Source organism: Crocodylus siamensis, chromosome 2 (assembly GCF_052110815.1).
Source record: "Crocodylus siamensis isolate JL-2025a chromosome 2, ASM5211081v1, whole genome shotgun sequence".
NCBI classification, from domain to species: Eukaryota; Metazoa; Chordata; order Crocodylia; family Crocodylidae; genus Crocodylus; species Crocodylus siamensis.
Genome location: NC_143396.1, coordinates 54,569,708 through 54,591,060, shown reverse-complemented (window position 1 = coordinate 54,591,060; position 21,353 = coordinate 54,569,708). Strand labels below are relative to the sequence as shown.

General features: G+C 46.2%; 3 protein-coding genes across 7 annotated transcripts in view; 1 reads left to right on the top strand and 2 right to left on the bottom strand.

The window, feature by feature from the left end:
• The window catches only part of FRYL (FRY like transcription coactivator), a 246,895-nt gene extending 243,015 nt beyond the window's left edge, over window positions 1–3,880 (top strand). For all 5 annotated transcript variants that reach the window (XM_090035895.1, XM_090035899.1, XM_090035897.1 and 2 more), the window contains one exon: window positions 5–3,880. In XM_090035895.1, the coding sequence (XP_089892021.1) occupies window positions 5–263 (259 nt within the window). In that variant the 3' untranslated portion in view covers window positions 264–3,880. The remainder of the gene's footprint in view (window positions 1–4) is intronic.
• A 4,958-nt stretch (window positions 3,881–8,838) lies between these two features.
• ZAR1 (zygote arrest 1) lies at window positions 8,839–12,820 on the bottom strand. Its single transcript, XM_090035893.1, has 4 exons — window positions 11,921–12,820; window positions 11,757–11,849; window positions 11,583–11,657; window positions 8,839–10,822 (listed from the first exon to the last, which is right to left on the bottom strand). The coding sequence occupies exons 1-4, from the start codon at window positions 12,812–12,814 to the stop codon at window positions 10,679–10,681; spliced, it is 1,206 nt and encodes a 401-aa protein (XP_089892019.1). The 5' UTR covers window positions 12,815–12,820; the 3' UTR covers window positions 8,839–10,678.
• Window positions 12,821–12,830: 10 nt separating this feature from the next.
• SLC10A4 (solute carrier family 10 member 4) lies at window positions 12,831–16,248 on the bottom strand. Its single transcript, XM_090035894.1, has 3 exons — window positions 15,738–16,248; window positions 15,430–15,640; window positions 12,831–13,874 (listed from the first exon to the last, which is right to left on the bottom strand). Exons 1-3 carry the CDS (start codon window positions 16,157–16,159, stop codon window positions 13,359–13,361), a joined length of 1,149 nt encoding a protein of 382 aa, XP_089892020.1. The 5' UTR covers window positions 16,160–16,248; the 3' UTR covers window positions 12,831–13,358.
• Window positions 16,249–21,353: the final 5,105 nt, after the last annotated feature.

The window sequence follows — 21,353 nt, the reverse complement described above, 5'->3', positions numbered from 1 at the left end:
ACAGGTCTATTTGGCCAAATGACATATTTGGAAGTTCAGAAGACAACCCAATCCAAACACTGATGCATATATATTTCCGTCATCAGACTCTGGGTCAGACTGGTAGCTTTGCAGTAGTAGGCTCTAATCAAGACATGTCAGAAGCCAACTCAAAACTGATGGAACTTAATTTAGAAATCCGGGAGTCTCTGCGCATGGTGCAATCCTATCAGCTCCTAGCAAAAGCCAAACCAGTGGGAAGTATGGCAAGCACTGGATTCTGAACAGTGGTCATTTAGGAAAAGAACTGAAGCTGAGGATGCCTCAGAATATTATCAACCACCTTTCACAGAGGAGGGGAAAAAAAGCTGACAGCAGAATTTTACCACAGCAAGAAATTATTTTGTCAAAAAATTAAGTTCCAAAAACTGATGGAGTTAACATCTTATTGACTGCTGTTTCTCCACACAGTCATGGTGTGGGCAGCAGTTGTTGGGGGTTTTTTTTATCACAAACTACATGAAAGGAAAAGGGCTAAATGTAATGCAAAGGCATGCATTATTCTCTGTAGAAACAGAATTGAAAATGGTGTTGCAGAAATCACCTCCAGATGTTGAGACAATTTAAAGCAGGTGGGATGAGGCTAAAATCAAGGCTGGTTTAATTTTAGCTGAAGACCTGCAAGGCTTCCTGACTTTCCAGCAGTAGTAAATATAATCATCAGCTAATGCCTAATGACACACTGCAAAGTCATGAAGAATGTGCAGTAAAACACAAGCAGAAAGAGGACTTGTAAAGACTTTGCAAAAAAAACATTGAGTTCTCAATGTTTTATTTGCTCTTTTTTGTCTGTAACAAGGAATTATGTGTGAGAGTTGGAATGTATGCCTATATGACAGTTGCATTTTGAAGGTATGGATGTTTGATAAGGTCTCTGAGCATGCCTAAAAGAGCACTGCAAGATTATTTTTGAAAAAAAAAATATTTTATTAGATCTAATCCTTATAGTGTGTAAATGTTAGGACATTTAATAATATTTTAAACTGGGATTCCCCAGTATTTCTAAAAGAAATAATATATCTGTTAACTTTATTGGAATGCTGCTCAGTTCTCTGATCAATGCTTATGTTACAAATATTGATAACAACTAACCAAAAAGTAGCTGCCTGCAGAGACTTTAAATGTATATTAAAGATATATGCTGCCCCTCAGCAACTCTCATTAGAAGAAAATTAACTTATTTTATTCTGTATATATTCTAGGAACTGTATAGTGCAAAACCAGTATTTTTCTTGTACATTTGTGCAATGCACTGTTATATGAGAATAGGTGTACAAAGCTAATGGGGGGGATGGGAATTGTGGCTATTGGTAGTAGAATATGTGACTTGCAGCCTGTGTAGTCTGCAGAGTTCAAGAAAGGAGTGTGAATGCATTTAAATGCATATTCATGACTCATTACACCTAAGAAAGTGGGACTATTTAAAAAGAAAAAAAAAGAAAGGAAGGAAGAGACGGACTACCAAAACATGCAAACCTGCAATATACTTATAGTTAAACATCAAAGTCTGTAGCATAAAATGAACTGGAGTCTGCTGAAACCAATAGCATTTTGTAAAAGAAAATATATGAATGTAGTCCCATGATTTGAAAGGAACACCCAGTATTTTTATATGCATCTCTCTTACCCACTGTGATTTTTTTTTTTTTTAAACTGAGCTCTGCAATTCCAGAGTTTAGAATGTAGAAATGAAATTCTTAGCTTTGCCTTTTATAGTGGGGTCCACTTCCCCAAGAAATGTAATTATGCTGAAATGCATTAATTGAAGGCACTGTGCACGCTGTTAGACTGCTGACAGTAGTTATGTTACCTTAACAAGCTCTGTAACCGGTCAAGGCACATTCATAATCACTGTATTTTCGACCCTGATAAAACTGAATTATTTTGATGGTTCTGTGGTACTGTAGATGGTGTTCTTAATTATTTAAGTATTTACTTGGGGATATGTAGTTTTATTTAGTGGCGCGTTACACTTTTATTTACATCATCATCTCTTTTACCAGCCTTTTTTGTAAAATAAAAACATTATATATGCAATCTTGTGTATCTTTGCAAGCTAGGGGGATGTGCAATACTGTCCCTTTCAGAAGCTGGTAAACATTTAAATGGAAATCTCTCTTAGTAGTAAACATGCTCTATAATTTTGACAGTGAATCAACAAACCCTAGATTTGGACTTCTGTATTTTTTTTTCTCAAAGACCCCAATAAGATTTTAATATGGTCTGTCATGAATAACTGATCCTGTCATCTAAGTTCTAATGCTTAGTTCATACCCATCTGAATAGAATTTGTCAATCTCCTATATGTGCAAGTATTGGACTGAATTGACTCCACGGCCTAACCCCATCAGGGTGTTTTCTCATAGCCCCCCTAAGGAATACATCTCAACATACATTACCTCATGTTTTGCAGAGAGCATTCTGTAATCATGTTTGTCTTGTTAATCTCTTCTACACTACAGAACTATACAACACATCCACAGGTCTACATAACAGAGGCACTGGTATGCCAGTTTAGATGGACTTTCTCTTGCTAACAAGAGCAAGCACTTCCACATACATCTCTCAAGAAAAGCAAGATTCTTGCCCTGGCCTAGCAGCCGTCTTAGATTAATATTCCAGAACAGGCCAGCAGTAAGCAAGCACTTCATCTAATTCTGAAGCCAGAAGAAACCTATTTGCAACTTAAGAGGTGTTAAGGTTAGCCTGGTGAAGTTGCAAAGTAATTAAGCAAACTTCTCCATAAGACAGAGAGGTATGCTGATTACTGCAAAGATAAAGCAATAAAGGACTTGTTTCACTGGCTAGAAAATGCTTCTGTCTATCAGCAATTGCATCAAGTGTCTAATCTACTAACCACAAAATTACTTCCTGTTCTAAGGAAGATAAAGATCCTGTTTCATATAATCACTGAGCCTGTGGTGTTCCTTTTATACCCTATTTGATATTCTATAACCTGGCATCCACAACAGGTATTGTATACAATAAAGGGTGTGAGGGGTCAGTGGTTCCATATTCAGCATGATTCAAGGATGTAAGCCAGTTGCTGGGTCTGTGGAATATACAAAGGTAAGGAAAGTAATGTTTGCAGAACTACAGCGTATAGATAGCTCACAGGAATTATACCTTTACAGTCATCAAAAGTGCCTTATTTTTCAACTCCCAAAAGTGAGTTGGGACTCTGCCCTTGTTCTGCTGAAAGAAGCAGTAGCCAGTGAGGGTGGAAGTCCAGTCTTATCCCTAACCACATAATATAGCATTTATCAGACTTTGACACCAGTCTCACTAGTCAAACTGTGGCAATCTAGAATCTCAAGCTATAGCATCAAGACCCAATTTCTTGCCTCCTCATCACTGATACAGCACTTCAGGATATTATGGTAGTAGCACCTACTAGTTTGGCTGGAAGTGTGGTAGTGACAACAGAAAATAGTACAGCTCTCTGCCTCCTGAGTGGCTGCAGTTTAACAGAAATACCAGTTACATGCAGTAAGTTTAGAGATAATTTGATATCTGATTCTATAAGCAGCCTTCCAGACCAAACAAAAGTAGAGGTACACAAATATATGTGTGCTTCTTAACTGCCAGATAACCTTTTAATATGAAACCCATCATGCTGTTGAACAATACTGCATTTTAATCACAAAGTGGGCATAAACAACCTGAATCTTTCAGGGTTGGGATTTATGTATGTTTCTCTCTTACAGACAACTGCCTATCTCCTCTTGATCAAGTCTACGGTTCCAGGCAAGAAAATGCTTCATGGCTCAATTTTTTTGTCTGTAGAGCATTGAAGGCATATATAATGCATGTACATACACTCATTTAAATGCAATAAACATGCATACAAACAAGTGTACTTGATTTGTTTTTTCCATCCCAATATCTCAAACTAGACAGGATAAATACAGCACTGTATCGCATTGAATTAGGAATAAAGATTTGGGAAGCGTGTGAGGTCACTCAGCTCATCCCATGACAGCTTTTTAGGCTGAACAGTTATGAGTCTCTCTATACAAAAATGGTGACATTGAACTCTAGCACTTTCATTGAACACTACAGGGTTGCCATATTCTTGTCTGCAGATGTCCCCTTTGGTGTTCCAAATAATTCTTTTCCCCAACTAAAAATGAGAAAATACTTTTACTTCACGGTAAGGGTTACCAGAATCCAGAATGGGCTTCCAAGGGAGGTGGTGCTCTCCCCTACCTTGAAAGTCTTTCTTTAAGAGAAGACTGGACAGACGCCTGGCTGGGGGCATCTGACCCCAGCACTCTTTCCTGCCCAGGGCAGGGGCTCAGACTCTATGATCTACTTGAGGTCCCTTCCAACCCAAAAAATCTGTGACACACCTCCTTGATCAGTACTTTCAAGTTATTTCAGGAAGAACAAAAGTATACTTACGGGTCTGAACTGAAGTCACATTGGTAACAAAGGTAAAGTAATCTCTAAAGTGTTGTCATTAGCTATATGGAAGTGTTGTGTGCCTTTTGATCTGTACGAAAAACTGCTCATTAGTCAGGGACATGAGAAGAAGTTGGTCCAGAAAGTCACGTAATAGACATTTGAAGTGATACTACCCAATTGGAGTATAAAACATATTAATCTTGTGCCAGCATGAAAGAGTAGTCAAAAGCATGTTCATTTATAACCCTCACCACAAGAACAATAGGCTAGTGGTAAGGTAACTATCTTCTATAGAAGGCTACAGTGAGTTTCTCCCATATGGCTTCTAAGAAAAGAAAATGTGGTAGTAAGGATAATCCAGGAGGAAAGCCTTTGAGACAATCTGTTTGATAAGGGATAGTACTACCACTGCAGGAGGGAAGGAAGACTAGAAAACAGCAGAAGGTGGGGGGACAGACCAAAGCAAGCTAGAGATAAACTACTGCATACACACTTCCTGCTCTGATGCCAGTTTAACAGTAGAACTAGTGCTATCACCACCACCATGTCATCCTAGGGCACTGTTGAATATTTTAGTTCTCACAATCCAGTAAATCCCTTCCCTGCTGTTACTGTCTAATCTCTGTGAGCTACAGGACTTGAACCTGTAAGACCTAATCCTCACACCTATACGTTATCCACCTGTTTCATGTTACAACTAGCCTTTCATGTGATATAATATGGAGATGGGATTTACAAATCCATGCTGTGTAGTTTATTTTTATAGCTTAATTTTTTTCAGCTCATTAAGTATTGAATTGTCTCCCTTCAATTTTAAATTAGTTCATTCATTTCTGAAGTTTTACTTCCAAATTAAACCAGTTGTTTGCTTAGTACAAAGGGCACGATCTTCCCCTTTTTTACCATCCACTTTGATAAAATTGTGGTTCTGCACACCTCTAATCTGATCCCAAAAGCAGCCATGAGTGTGCTTCTTCAGTAGGAAATTGCTTCTGGAAGCCAAATTGTGGGTATGTTAATTCAAAGTTGGAGCCAGCATTTTCTGTTGCTTATTCATAGCAAAAGTTAGCCATCAATGCCTTGCAGTCTTTCTCCACCTCCTGCTTCAGAAGGAGCGGTCCTGCCTTGTCCCAGATATAGCTATAGAGTTGCTGCTCTTTATGGTTTGCAGCAATGGATTAGTAACTACAATAGGAAATATTTGTGCTGCTTGGGGAACAAGTTATTGAGTTCTTTGTTTTGTGGTACAGATTAGCCTGTTCTTGTTTCTTGTGGAGAGCATAGTTCTTGCCTTGTATATCTTTCCTGTTGCCATTCAGTTTCCTCTTGTAAGGGTTGAGCTAGGCATTCCAGTACTGCATTCATAGTAGTAGCCACCCCGCAATGAAATAATTAGTACTCAAATCCAGTGCCTGATGCTCAGCAAAGACAAGTTTTGCTTAAAATACAAGTTGACTTCATTTCTTTCTCCTGTAACCCCATAGTATCAGGCATATTAGAAATAATGCATCAGTATCAAATTTGACTGATCAGAGGTCATTTTATTTGAGACTTGGGTAAAACTGTATACCACAGTTGTACTTAACTGATTGACCCCACAGGCCAAATAAATGGTATGAGACTAGGCCAAGGGCTGGGTCTGGAGCATGGAGCTGTGGCATCTAGCCCAAAGGCCAGGAATTTGGGAAGTACAGCTTGGTAGTGCTACACTGGTTAGCACTACAGATGAAAGGGACGTGGGGGTCATGGTTGACCACAAGATTAACATGATCCTTCAGTGTGATGCTGTGGCTAGTAAAGTGAGCAAAATGCTGGCTTGCATCCATAGATGCTTCTCAAGCAAATCCTGGGATGTCATTCTCCTGCTGTATTCAGCCTTGGTGAGGGCACAGCTGGAGTACTGTGTCCAGTTTTGGGCTCCGCAAGTCAAAAAGGATGTGGAGAAGCTTGAGAGGGTGCAGAGGAGAGCCACACGCATGATCAGAGGTCAGGAAAACAGACCTTATGAGAGCCTGAGAATAATGGGGCTATTCAGCCTGGAAAAGCACAGGCTCAGGGGTGATGTGATGGCCACCTATAAGTTTATCAGGGGTGCTCATCAGGATCTGGGGGAACAACTTTGCACTAGAGCCCCTCAAGGGATGACAAGATTGAATGGTCATAAACTCCACTGTGACAGGTTCAGGCTGGACATAAAAAAGAACTCCATTGTCTGAGCCCCCAAGGTTTGGAACAGACTGCCACCTGAGGTGGTTCAAGCACCCACTTTGAACACCTTCAAGACACAGTTGGATGCTTATCTTGCTGGGATCCTATGTTCCCTGCTGACTTTCTGCCCCTGGGGCAGGGGACTGGACTCGATGACCCTCCGGGGTCCCTTCCAGCCCAAATGTCTATGAAATCTATGAAACTGCTACTTCTCCTGCCACCAGCTTTCCAGCAGTCCCACTAGCCTGATGATACCGTTCCACTCTCAGGTCCAGCCCAAGACCAGAAATTCAGTGGGAAATCAAGCAGCAGCAGCAGCTGCAGCTGCTCCTGTGGCTCCAAGACCTACAGCAATTAAAGCTGCCACCACTTGCTGCATGGTCAGTCTTCTGAGCATATAGGGAGCCCTGTAAGCTATATCTGGCCTGTGGCCCACATCTTGCTACTTGCACCAGGTACTAAGAAATCCACTACCAGGCCAGCTTGGCCCATGAACAGCTTCTGTGCCAGAATGCTGGCAGGATACCAAAAAAAAAAAATGTTTTCATTGGCTCCAGCAGGGATCTCATTAACTTATATCCCTGACAAATTAGTTAAAAGCTGTTAGAAACAAAAAGGGTGGGGTGGGGGGAGGGGAAAAACAGGGAGAAGGGCACTGATAGGAAAGCCAGCAGTCAGTCACTGGGACAGATATGCTAGGAAAGTGGCACTATGGGTTGGGATGGGTTTTTTTTGTTTTGTTGTTTGTTTTTTGTTTTTAAAAAGAGAAACACCAAACAAAGAACTTGCAATAACTCCACAAGGTGGGGGATGCTAGTGTTAAGAAACATCTGGACCAAGATACAGTTAGTGTATTAACAAGTGCTTTCACAAAAAGCTTTTCACAGCCCCCCAAACTTGAGTTGCCATGAAAAGGACCTTCCATACACAAAAATCTCATAGGTGAAAAGCTGGTTAGAAGAGGGAAAAACAGAAAGATAGGGATAACCAGTCATTTTTCATTGGGGGAAAGGAAGGAACACCCCCCCCCAAAAAAAAAAAAAAAAAAACACAACAAAAAAAAAAAAAAACAAATCCAATAAGGTCCAGGATCTGGGATCAGGCCCAGCTTTAACATTTTCCTTAAGTGATCCAAAAGAGGGAATACAGAATAAAATCTCAATAAGAGTTTGAAGAGAATACTAGTGAAGTATCCAGCTGATGGTGAGAAGCTGCAGGAAAAAAGAAGGAAAGAAAGAAAGCAGTGTGCGGAGAACAATAACCTCAGCTATACATTAATTGTGCTGGACTGACCTGGCTTCACTTCTTTTCTCTTTTTTTTTTTCCTCCTTGATCTTGGAGTCATTGCAGATGATTCTCTAAAGAAATTGGATCAAGTGTGCAACAGCAGCCAGAAAAGCCAATTTAAAAAAAAAAAAAAACAAAAAAAACTGTTCAGTTACAGTTCCCTGACACCCAACTTCCTTATACAAGTCTAAAGTGTGCTTAGATCTTTAACATTGTGTGAATTTCTAGTCTCCACCTCTCAAAAAGATGTTATTGTACCACACCAAAAAAAAAACAACCACACACTGGAAAGTCTGTGGCCCATATATTTCTAGCTATGTTGGGAGGCCATTCCTATGAATGGAGAGGGTATTTGAACTTCTGAATATAAAGGATATAGTTAAACAATACAAAAACCAGACAGGAGGGAATAATGCCATTTTTAATATCTGTTGCACTGTGAAGTGAAAACAGTTCCTGTTTTACAATGATATCCTTTAAAACAGGAGTAAGGACAGTTTTTTCTACTTACTCTCTACAGTAAGAGCTATGTTTATGATACAAACAGCTAAAATGTTTCAAAATGGGGGGGAAGAGGGAAGAAACTTGACAAGATAATTCTGTACTGAACTTTAAATGCAAACCCTTTAGGTCCACATCTGCCACAATTACCACAAGTTAGTTTGCCTCTACCTGTAGCATTTCAAACAGGAAAACCCAGGCATGAGAAGTGCCTTTCTGTTTTATGTGCCACATTCAAGGCTCTCATCACCTCAGGAAGGCCCTACTTCAAAGTATTAATCTATTAGATTGGTCCTACAAGCCAAATCTAGAAGATACGTTCCATCTTCCCAAAACATCACATTAGTTTTCTGCCCCCCCCGCAACATCCCACCCCTCCCAAAAAAGCAGCTTGCTACCCAGTGCCCTTGAATTAATCAACCTTAACATCCACATCAAATTATAAAATGTCCTCCCTGCAGCTATGACAAACTGGCAAGTCACATTTTACATGTCAAATTGTAACTACTGCTAAATACTGAAGCTAGTCAAAGTAGATGCAATATTTGCTCATGGTGTTTATTAGTGTTGAGTAATGTGTCAAGAGTTACATGCGACTTCCTACACAGAAAATCACTGAAGTTTGTAACAGTAAGACCTTGAGGCCAGTATTGAGGGTAGCAAGTCCTTGGTTCCACCACTGTCTGCTTCCTCCTGTGCTTCAACTACTGTACTGTTCTGTCATCAGTGCCAGGTGACAGAGGCCACACCTCAAAAAAACCATGCAGTTTGAGGCTTTTTGCTCACAGATAACAGGAGGGTCACAGGGGAGGGGAGACACAGGCAGGTTTCTGCATTAGCAATAAAGAGTGGGCTCAGGGCCACCAGAAGTTATGCAAGAAGCTTTAGCCGTGTATACTAGACAGCCCTACAGAACCATAAAAAATGTTTTTAAAGTTTATTAAATAAAAATCTCTTTTCTCCCCCTCCAAAAATCTGATCTGAAGTGGGACAAGTATCTTGTAACCTCTTATTAAATCTAGTTAAGGTAGATGGATAGAGTTGGATGCATAATCCATCTACAAAAAAAAAAAAAGAGGGCCATTTGCTAGCAATTTTTAGTAAATTTTGAAGTACTTTATATATTAGTGAATTTGCTAGTGCAATGGATTTTCAAAAGTTTAAAGTGCCATGTGAACTATACTTTCAGCCATTCAATATCTATCAGCTAGATGGCTTGGTAAGTGGACAAGAACGTAAGCAAACAAGTTACTTCCCCAGGAAGATAGGAGAGAAGTTTAGCAATTATCCAGTTACAAAAACTGATCCATATGCACCATAAAAGCAGACCAAATCATGCAAGTTAGATTCTGAAAGTCTTTAGCCAACACTTAGAGCAGAAGCCTTCATCATTTGACATGCATAAATTTTGAAGAGAACTCAACTTAAAGATGGCATGTACTAAAAAGTTAGTGCTTCAATACCCTCTGCAACTATTTGGTTTAGTGACCCCCTACATCCCATTAGCTAGTGATAGCTGTTTGTACAGCTAGTTTGTTTGTTTGGGGTTTTTTTTTTTTGGGGGGGGGGGGTGGCTTTCTTTTGTTTATATCCTCAGAGCTAGCCTGTCAAGGCAGGAAGACCAACTGAGGAGTTAGTTTTGTTTTAGTTTTTAAAAGGATGACCTTTACTTGAGAGCTAGTAATTTTGGAACAGGCAAATCTTTCCATTTGCAATAAGCAGCAACTGTAGAAAAAGCTTAAAATGTAATGTTATATACTAGGACACTGTTGAATATTTTAGTTCTCACACAATACCTGTTGCTTTGAGTAAGCCCAGACCTTAAAAACTGACCTCAGAGACATATCCCTGTAGGTATCCAAAGAAGCACAGCTGCCTGCAAAATTTAAGTTCTTTAGGACTTTGCAGAAGCTCAGTTGCTGTTAGGAAGTAGTTGGCCTTGTTAGCATGAACACTCACAAGACAAGACAAGTAGTACTTCCATGGGCAATAGACCTCATTTTCAAGACAATGATATGTTGTTTTTAACATCTGCCATTTCACAAGTTAAACATCATCCTGCCTTGACAGTTGAGTGCTTTGCAATACCTTTATTTGCAGGTTTTTCTAGCTACACCTCACCATTTCATATATTCTTTCAAAAAGAAAAAAACAAAACAAAACAAACAAAAAGAAACCACAGTCTTGGCTCTATTTGCAAATTTAGATCAGAAGCCTTTAAACAAAAATATTCTTCTCAAATGATGTACTTGAAACTGAATGTACTATCACAGGAGAGGCGTTTGCCTTTGCATCTCCCACAGAGATCTTGACGATGAGGCCTTTTAGGGTCCACATGGCGCATTTTCACAGGGCAGGTGCATCTGGTCTGTTTGCAGCTCTGGAAAGGAGCAGGGGTGTTTTAAATAGGGGATACAGACCACAGTGGAAAAAAAGAAAAGAAAAAGGAAAAAAAAAAATCAGTATGTAAGGCTGGGAGAGAGTGCTAGTGGCCCACAAGCTTGTGGGCAGCATTTAAGTTGGAATCTCCATTCCTCCTATCTGATGCCCATGCATCTTTATGGGTCAGCTGCTGCTGCTAGTGGTACCAGCTGTTTCTTTGACAGTTGTCAATGCTAGTTCCATATGAATGAAGAAAAACTTTAGCTCTCAGCTCAAGTAGATAAGGGTGGAAAGAACATGGAGAATCATCTTGTCCAACCCCTGCTCTGGGAAGACTATTGTTGGTCTAACCTAGTGGTTCTCAGCCTTTTACAGAGGGATGCCTTGAGTCCAACTCATGACTTGCTTCCCATGAACAGCACCATTTCAAGGTGGGAACCAAGTCCTGTGATGATTGGAGGGGCAGGCAGTGGCCAGTCTAAACCTGCCCTTAGCTACTCAGCTTCTTACACCTGGCTTATCTTTTCACACACATTTCTGGTAAGGCCCTTCAAGAGGGCCTCACAGCAACCCGGGGCACCCTGGCAGCTGGCTGCTTTAACTCCCCCTCCTTCAGCTTCCGGCAGCAGCAGCTTTTTCTACTCCAGCCCCCAGCCCAGGAAGGAGGAGGAGATCTTCTTCATTCCCTTCCCCTGGGTGACACTGGGCACTGGCTCCTCTCCCTCGCTGCCCTGCTCAGGGCAGGGCAGGGCACTCACCTGGCAGGTGATGTCCTCCACACGGTAAGGGTTGTATGACTTCTGGCATGTGCGGCAGAACTGCCTGAAGTACACCTGGTGAGGGGGAGGCAAGCAGGTGGGTCAGTGCAGGGCCAGGCAGGGCAGTGAGGGGCTGCAAGCCAGCCAGCCAGCCAGGCCAGGGGCAGCTCCTACCTTGCTGGTGCCCTGCACGCACCACACGTAGGCACTCTCCCAGCGGATGTTGCAGTCCTTGCAGTGGTAGTAGCCGTATTTCTGCTCCAGGAACTGCGGAGACACGCGTTACAGGCCCAGCCCCAGCCCCAGCCCCGGCCCCCGGCCCCGGCCCGCTGCCTCACCTGGAACCGCAGCCGCGCCTTGCCCTGCGCGGGCTCCTGGGCGGCGGCCGCGGGAGGCTCTTGCTCCCGCTCCGGCTCCGGCCCCCCGCCCTGCTCGCGGGGCTCGGAGCCGCCGCCGTCGGGGGGCTGCTCCCAGGTCGCCCGCACCGCCTCGGCGGACGGCTCGGCCTCGGCGCCCTGCCCCGCGGGCCCCGCCGGCGCCTCGGCCTCGGCCTCGTGCAGCAGCGCGGGCAGGCGGCGCGAGGCCACGGGCGAGTAGACGGCGATGGTGCGCGGGAAGCGCACGGGGCGGCCGCCGGCCGTGGCGGGGCTGCCCAGCTCCTGCTCGGGCTCGGGCTCGGGCTCGGCCCGGCGGCGCGGCAGCGGCGGGGGCAGCGTGCGCGGGCCGAGCGAGCACTGCACGGCGGCGTCGCGGCGCGGGTTGACCTGCACGCCCACCTCCCGGGTGTTGGCCTTGCGCAGGCGCGGGGTCAGCCCCGGGCTCACCTGCGCCAGGATGGCCCGCAGCTGCGCGCGCTGGTAGTTGTCGAAGTAGTCGGCCGCCGTCGGCTCCGCGTAGCCCGCCACGTACCCGCCGCCCCGCGCCCGCCACCCGCCCGCGCCGCCCTTGCCCTTGGGCGCCGGGTAGCGGTAGGCGTAGGGGTTGTAGGCGGAGTACAGGTAGCTCTCCATCGCCTCGTCCGCCATGGCTGCCCGGGGCCGCCCCCACGGCCCGCCTAAATAGGCCCGGGCAGCAGGTGCGAGGGCGGCGCCCGGCGCGCAGGTGCCCGGGCCCGGGCCCGGGGGAGACGCGGCCGCCGCAGCCGGAGCCCAGAGGCGAGAGCGGTCTGCGCCTTTAATGGTCAGCACTGGGGTACACAGCAGCGGGGTTACAGTGCGGCGCGCTACGGTCATGCGATACGCGAAACAGGCTCATCTTGACCCTGCGCTCACAGACAGGCGTAGACATTAAGGGCCGGAGGGGACCTGGAGTCCAGCACCCCTGCTCCGGGCAGGAATACCGCTGAGAGCGAAGGAGCCCAGCAAGGGGCTTGTCCAGTGTCCTTCTGGAGGCTGCCAAGGTTGGGGACTGTGCCACTTCCTTGGGAAGTCTGTTCCAGATGTGCAGGCTCATCCCACCTGCGGCTACAGGCTCATGCGACCGGGTGGCCCAGGGCTGTGCATGGGGCCCTTCCATGTGCCTGGCCATGCTTGCTGCACCGGTGCCCAGGCTGGGAGCGGGGACACATGCACACACACACACACACACACACACACACGCAACAGGGGATGCATTTGCAAGGGACAGCGGCAGCTGGCATGCTAGGAAACACACAGTCACTGTGGCGCGGTTGGGAGGCTGCTGGGCTGGTGGGTGCCTGGCTGCCTGCAGGGTCCTGGCACTGCACATACACACGTACCACATCAACACAAGTGTCCCCCAGCACAGTCCCACCGCCTAGAGCGCTGTCTGTGCCAGCTCCACATACATGGCCTGGGGCTCCTCTGCAGTCACTGTGCCATAGGAGGTGTCAGCCATTTCCTCCTCTTTCAGTTTCTTGTAAGAAATATCTGTGTCATCTTCTTCATCAAGGAGCTCCTGCCTATAGGTGTCTTGTCCAAACATCTTGTAGGCCAGCACAAACAGCCCTGCCTCTGCAGCCTGGAAAAGGGCATAAAGCAAGGGGAACATATACATGCTCCCAATGAGCTCGGGAGGGAAGGTTAATTTCAGGATGGCGGTGCACAGCTGGACGTTCTGACATCCTGTTTCCAAAGACACTGTCCTTTTGCAGTGTGGCGGCAGGTGAAATAGTGTAGCCAAGCCGTACCCGGAGGCATAGCCAGCCATGGGCATCAAGATTGCAACCACGTAGACAGATGCAGGGATGCTCGCCAACAGGTCTGGTCCCAGCATCGTGCCCGTCAGAATGAAAAGAACCACCAGCGTGACTAAAAGTGACCACAGGGAAACCTGGCAATAAATAACATTAGATACAAGTCAGAGGGAGGGGGAAAAGAGAGGAGACAAAAAACATTACAGCTGTAACTAAAAGCAAATCAATTAAATGCACTGATATTTAAAACTAATATAATGAGGAGAGAAATTAGGTCAAGTCTGAGAAACGATTATTACAGCAAATGCCTCCAGTAAGTGAAGAGAAAAAAAGAAGAAATGAAGGAGGAATATTGAAAATGCCACTTTTAAAAATTCTAAATGTCCTTGCATTTGTAGGTCTGCAGGCTCTCATGGCTGGACCGGGCCATCCTTATTTAACTCTGAGGCTCATCTAAAATTTCATCAGGCTCAAGGTAAGCAGGAGTGTCAGACTCTGGACCTTATTTAGTTTTTAACACCATAGTAGATACTTTCTTGGAAAGAAAGGGAAAAAACACTTCATTTGTTTTTTGTTTTTAAATGATACTAAGTCTCTAGGAGAAAGGCCTACAAGCTAAACAGTTTTGTTGTAACATTTTTAAGGTGATGTTTTAAAAAAAAAAATTCTATCTTGTGGAAAGAGTTGTATGCTAAGTTTAAGCCTCAGCCATGAAATCTGGGAATTAAAGGTACCAGGCACCCAGGCTTTTAAAGGATAGATATTTTTTCCTCATTCTGAAAGTTGAAAAAGACTATACATGATCTGAGCAAAGTCTTGATTCCACCGAACTGAATGGCAATTATACTCTCCACTTTAACTTAGTGTCTGGGGTTGGTTCTCGTTTGGGGTGCATTTTGGGGTGCCTGCCATCCCCAGACCCCGCTGAACTCGGTTCTCTTGCTGTGCTTGGTTCATACGGGGGCCATCAAGAGGCTTCTGCAGTCTTATCTAGTTCTTTGAGGGTTGTTTTGCTTTGCCTTTCAGCTTGTTTTGCTTGGAAGCTTATGTTTTAACAGGCATTTTCATTCCTCTATCACTGTTGTCTGCACGCACGCACTCTCTCTCTCTAAAGGCTTTTATGTGACAGCACTTCACTCTGGCAATTCTCTACCTACAGGATTACCAGGGCTTTTCTTTTGTCCTCATACCTCCCCCTTTCTGTAACCTCCCCTTCCCCTCGGTTTCATGCACTAACGAGATGCTTGAGGTCATTCATTCCTTTTGTTCCCTGCAACCATTTTTTGCTTGACTTCAGTTTGCCTGATCCTGCTGGATCCTCCAGCCTCTCTGGAGCCTCGGATGAAATGCACGTGACGACGTTATTCCCTCACATGTTAGTAGCATTTCCCCTACTATCCCTTGCAGGCTGAAGGCACCCCCGTGTCCCAAAACAGGCTCACTGCACTGTGCCTGTTTCCAGCCAAGTAGAGAAGAATGAGCCCCCATCCTCTGCCGTGTCCGGGAGCACCTGTGATGGACATCTGAGGGGATGAAGTTGACCTGGCTTTGGGAGGACGAGGCGGTTGCCCGTGGGCTCCCCTTGCTCCAACTCGGCGGCCCCCCCGTCCCTCGGGAGGGCGCCGAGCTGCGGCTCGGCGCCGGGGCTGCTCGTCCCCTCGCCCGGAGCTGCCGTGGGGGCGGCGGCGGTACCTTGACGAGCAGGTCGGCGGCGCGGGGCCGCTTGTAGCGCAGCAGGAGGCCGAGGCCGATGGGCAGCAGGGTGCTGCCCAGGGTCAGGCTGACGGCGCCCAGCGGCAGCAGCTGCACGAGCGGCGCGCGGATCCAGGCGCGGCTCAAGAGCCAGAGGCAGAGCGGCATCAGCACCAGGGCCAGCAGCGTGGACGAGGCGGTCATGACGACGCTGCGCGGGGACAGGCCGGTCAGCGCGGGCAGGGGGACCCCGGCCCCAGCCCCCCGCCCCGCCCCGCCCCGCCCCGCCCGGCCCGGCCCGGCCCCACCTGAGCGTCATGTCGCCGTCCACCAGCACGGCCAGCAGGTTGGACAGGTTGCCGCCGGGGCAGCAGCCGCACAGCAGCACGGCCACGGCCGCCACGTCGTCCAGCGCGAAGAGCAGCGCGAGCAGGAAGGCGACGAGCGGCATGAGCAGGAACTGGCCGAGCAGCGCCAGCAGCACCCCCACGGGCCGCCGCAGCTGCCCGCCCAGCTGCCCCGGCTGCACGGCGCAGCCCAGCCCCAGCATGGCCACGCACAGCGCCAGCGCCACCAGCACGCTCAGCCCGCGGCTCAGCGCCGTGTCCCAGAAGGCCGAGCCCGGCCCCGGCCCCGGCCCCGCGCTGGGCGGCTGCTCCTCGGCCGCGCCGCTGCTCGGCGGCGGGGACAGCGCCCAGCGCGCCGCGGGCTCCGGCCACGGGCTGCCCATGGCCGCGCCGGCTGCCGCCGCGCCTCTCACTCGGCCGCCGCCGCCATGCCCCGGCCGGCCCGGCTCTCCTCCCAGCGCGCCTGGTCCCGGGCGGCGCCCCGGCCTTACATACCCCGCGCCCCCCGCCTCCCTCCGGGCGGGGGCAGCGGCGGCTCGGCAACAAACCCGGGGGCTTCCCGCCCCGCCCCGCCCCGCCCCGCCGGCCTCTTCAGAAAAGAACCTGCTGCAAAAGCCGGGCGGGCGGATTCCCCAAGTCCCCTCCCTCCGCTCTCCTGTCCCCCAGGGCCCTGGGGCAGACCTGTTTCAGATCAAGTCCAAACCACCTGTAGCGACATGTTTCAAACAGGAGCCTTCCTCTTATCTGAGGGCTTGATTTTTTGTTTGTTTGCTAGTTTAACCTGGGTCCACATCCTAAGGCAGCCTGGGGTGACTGCAACCTGTTCTTGATATACCTTAAGGCAGCTTCAAGGTTTTTCCTGCTAATGCCAGGTACCTGCTTGCATTAAGACTGGGATGAAGATACATGACATGAGGAGGTTTTGGGCTGGTTCCTATTATAATCACTGTGTTCATTTTTAACCCTTTTTGAAGCAAGGGAAGGTTACGCTCAACTGAACACCTATGTGATTTTTATTAACTGCAGCACATCTGGGGCAGTGGGGAGCTCAATAGGGATGCCCGCTCCCTGCAAGCACGTAGCAGTCCTTGCAGTGCAGTGTGTTTTACTCTGTTGCACACATGGTTTGAAATTCACAGCTCGCCTGGAGGAGTCTGTGCCTCCTTGAGAGCTATGCAAGCTCCTCAGTTCTGTTAGAAGAAATCTATTTTTTAAAGCTGCATTGAAAGATCAGTCTGTATAGTGACATGGCCCCCACCCAGGCAAAAGCTAGCTGTAGTCTGTCCTGGCCCTTCTCTCTTAATAGCTGTGCTGGGCATTTTGGGGTGCCCCAGATCACAGTGCACGAAGCACAGCAAAGCAGAGCACAGAATTCGGACCCCAGAGCCAGTGGGGGGCATCTAATTCCAGACCACAAACTACTTGACTCCTCACCTCCAAAGCCTCATTTCGCCAACATTTTTCTTCACCTCTCATTCTAAAATCTGTTCATTTTCTTGGGCTCTGGGGCCCCTTTTACCTTGGATGTGAATCCACTGATCAATAGGCTGCATCTTTAATGTCACTGGGGGGGTCTCAAAGTGCCTCCAGGTCTAAGGACTCCCTAAGTAGCTGTATATGCCTTACATAGAAGATGATGATGGAAAGCCCAAAGTAAATTGGGAGTCCAGCTTGAGACTTCCATTCCCAAACAATAAATTATACTGTTGTGAGACAGCCTCAGCTTTTTCTACTCTTATAGAAGCACGTTGGGTGAAGCCTGAAACCATACAACCAGCCCTACAGTTAGCTCCTAACATTCCAGAAGAAACTAGTAGTGTACCAGTAGAAATCATAGTGTGTTAAATCCTCTGTAATGGCTTGGGATACATACAGAAGTTGGGTGTGTTAGCAGGATTTAATAGCAAAGTCATGCATCTGATGAATAGCAAGGATGTCAAATTCACCTGCATCAGATCCAGACTGCGGGAGCTCCTTGAGGCTGGGTCCAGACCTGGGTGGCAGTGAGGCAAGTAGCACTGGAGCCATATGTGGGGAGGGTGTTAATGCAGCTGTTGCTCACCCCACCCCTGCATGTTCTGTCCCAAATTCCAAGTCCCTCTTGGAGCCCTTTGGGTATAAGTTTAACATCCCCACTGTATAGCATAACAACTGTGCCATAATCCCTCTGTAGTGGGAGGAAAAGGGGGGTATGGCGGCTCTCTTCAGCATATTTTAACAACCCGTGCAGCAGTCTGACACTGACAGCCCTTGTCCCCTACTTTATCTATGGGAGATTAAGGTACTGTGCCTTGGTAGTTGTGTGACAGGATGGATTGTATAGTTTTAGCAATAGGTTAGACAAGGATTTGTATGGCTGGGGGTTTGGAAAAGGTTGATCCTGCCTCAGGCAGGGGGGAGGAGGGGCTGTATTAACTGACCTCTGGGGGGATCTCTTTCAGCTTTACTTATGCTCCAATGCTAGTACACTAGGTATGTATTATTCTGCTATCTTTTTCTTATCATTTGCTTGAGGAAAGAAGAGGGCGAATGAGTCATCCCTGTTAAACAAGCAGAGAGTACCGAGTTGGAACAGTTCTTTAGTTTGCTTGTAAAGGGGAATACTTCAGTGCTATGTTTGCTTGGCTGTGAGCCAACAACATTATTTGAAACTAATCAATCTGCAGATCTGCATGTACTGAAAAATGTACTTTGCACTTAGAGTGCTTCAAATTTTAGTGTATACTGTTTTTCTCATCTTTCATATATACAATCTATATGTTAGAACCATAGATTCATAGAAAAGTAGGGCTGTAAGGGACCTCCAGAGGTCATTTGGTCCAAATATTCTTCCCTTACTTATTATACACTTTTTTTTTGTTAGTAAACCATTACCTAGTTTCTCTTCTGGGATGTCTGAAACAACTACAACTTTCATGACACACAGCGCCAGAGCTGTGTGTCAGTTACATAAGGCATAAAAGGTTGCTTATCGAGACAGTGCTAAAAAGAAGAGGAGGGAACTCCCTTCTTATCTCTGAATGTGACTCCTCAAATTAAACCTGTTCATACAAAGATAGTTTTACATTATAACCTTCACGGTTAGTTACAGTTGAGCTCCACATCCAATGAACTTGGATATACGGAAACTCTCTTGCAATTGTTTTGTGCACTGCCTAATTCCAGTCTCTGTTCCTGTGAATTTTTTTTTGTAAAAAGAATTTAGCTATCAGAATCCTACTGTGTTATAAAAGGTTAATGCAACTTGAGATACATATTAACATTTATAACAGCTACTATACCAACTGAGATTCAAAATCAGTCCTGTTTTAAACTAGGACAGAACTATTCACTTCAGTAGAGCTATGTTGACTTGCAGAGACCAGGGCTGAACTGACTTCTTGTGTGTTCTTAATTCCATAGGCAGTAAGCATTGGCAGCTTTGGAAGCAAGCGAATGGTACTCTCACATTTAGAAAGTACAGTAAGAAGCCCGTCCAAGTTTTTATTGTGTATTTAGCTGGACTATTTTATTTTTCAGGGTTTCATCTTATACTACTCAATGTTTGCTCTGGAGGTCAATTTTGAAAATCATTTAAGTTTTGTCACATATGCCAGTGTAACACTGGGCTCATACAAAGCAAGTACCACAATATCTCTATTTGTATATTAATGAGATACATGAATTTTCTGTTTTGTGGAAAGGGAGAGCAGAGAGGAAAGGGAAGAGAGTTATAATGTCTGACTTCCTTTTACAAGGAAGTAAAAAATTAATTGTCAAAATCAAAATAACATTGGTAAGATAAATGTGCTGAAAGTAGATATGTAGTTTATAAGCTGGTAAAAATCCTGTTCAGTAATTTGCTGGAGGACAAGAATGCTGTCTTAGAAATACATTCTTGTAAAAATATTAATGATTGGATTGCTCTTTAGCAGCGGCTGAATTCTATGTCAGAATGTAAATGCCCTAAATCCACTTTTGAACAGTGTCAATGGTATAGAAGTTATAACACACATTTGTATGTAAACAAGTTACAGAACTTGGATAGGAGAGGTGGAAGAGACTTTTAAAAGTCCAATTTATATTATAAGCAATAGGCTAAAAAGGCTGTGCTAAATTCCTAGATAGAAGTCAGCATGTTGAGTTATTAAGGGAGGCACCTGGGCCCTTTGGAGGCTGGAAGCATCCATGCTTTTCTGAAAAAAACATAGAATTGTGGTTTTGTCCATGTGCTGCTAGTTTTCTTCAGGTTCACATACAAATATTCTTGGAAAATGGATTTTACTTCTGATTTTTTTTCCCCTCACAGGAGAGTTAAGACACCTTTTCCATGCTATGCTATGACTCCTTAGTAAATATACTGATAAGCGCTTGTATAGAAAACTTTAAAACAGACTGGCAGATGAAGAAGAATGAGAAAGGAAGGGAGGTCAACTCTCCCTTCTTACCTTTATGAAAAATATTATAAAACTGAGCAAGCTGAGTCATGGAAACAAATGTAACCTGGGCGGCACTCCAAGAGGTACCCCCTCTCCAGCTGAAGGGATCAAAGCAGGTGCACAAGCACTGTGGGAGATGTAGGGACTCTCCTCCCCCTATAGAGCAGAGCCAGACCATCAATGGGGTCTTAACCATATACCTTTTAATACTGGGAACATAACAGGCATAAATCAGAGGGTATAGTGGACACTACAATGCCCCAAGGGGGAAGGATTCAACAAAGTTTAGAAACTTACAATCATTAACACAAAAAAAATAGGGTTAACAAAATATAAAACACAAACAGCAGAACAAACAATACGGGTTGATGAAATATATAAAAGGCACAAAATGCAAAATGTCAAATGACAAGGAAACAGGGTCTTGGTACCTGGAGGGGGTGGGGGAAGAAAATAGCCCCTTTCCACTGCAAGAAGATTTGCTTCTTGTTATTTCACTCCCCTCAAGTCACTTCAGTTGGGACTTGAACCTAGATTTCTCACACGGTAGGCAGGAATAGTCCCACACAGCCACCACTGCTGTAGCCTACTAGGGGTCTTGGCCTTCCTGGAGCTCCAGCCTCACATTGAGCTGCCTGGCCTCTAATTGGAGGAGCTGGAAGCAGAGCTGGGAACCTCTCAGGTCACTGCTCAGATCCCTGCTGAAGCTGGAGAGCCTCTCGTGCTGGCTGCAGCCTCTCATAGGGGATCCTGGAGCCCGGTGGGGAGCCTCTCCTGCCGGCTGCACACCGCACTGCTGAGGGTCCCACTGCTGCCTGCGCGTCCTGCTCTTCCAGGCTCTTCCAGAGCACTGCTCCTGCCCTGCTGGCTCAGCTCTCGCCAGCTCTGTGAAGCTCCTTCCTTGTTGTCCCTCACTGGTTTCTCTCCTGAGTCAGCCCATGCTGCCCCTTTTATCTCCCTCCAGGTGACCCAAGGGATCAATCAGGACATGGGGGGAGGGGGGCCTGATTGGTGCAGAAAGGGAATCCCAAGTCCTCCAATCATCTTTTGCCCTTTCAAAACCCCTGGGCTAGGTCACTGCCAGCTAGCCCGTCACACAAGAATCATTCTTAGTTTTCAGATGCACATTGTCACCCTATAGCGATTTTGGGTGTGTCCA

Bases quoted from the DNA above. Each gene is read 5' to 3' on its own strand.
- ZAR1 (XM_090035893.1), bottom strand. From the start codon at position 12,814: ATGACCGTAGCGCGCCGCACTGTAACCCCGCTGCTGTGTACCCCAGTG. The intron at 11,850-11,920 runs GTGAGGCAGCGG...GTGTCTCCGCAG, and splicing joins AGGCGCGGCTGCGGTTCCAG to TTCCTGGAGCAGAAATACGG. The intron at 10,823-11,582 runs GTGAGTGCCCTG...GCTCCTTTCCAG, and splicing joins TGGAGGACATCACCTGCCAG to AGCTGCAAACAGACCAGATG.
- SLC10A4 (XM_090035894.1), bottom strand. From the start codon at position 16,159: ATGGGCAGCCCGTGGCCGGAGCCCGCGGCGCGCTGGGCGCTGTCCCCG. The intron at 15,641-15,737 runs GTGGGGCCGGGC...GTCCCCGCGCAG, and splicing joins GACGGCGACATGACGCTCAG to CGTCGTCATGACCGCCTCGT. The intron at 13,875-15,429 runs GTACCGCCGCCG...ATTTATTGCCAG, and splicing joins CCGCCGACCTGCTCGTCAAG to GTTTCCCTGTGGTCACTTTT.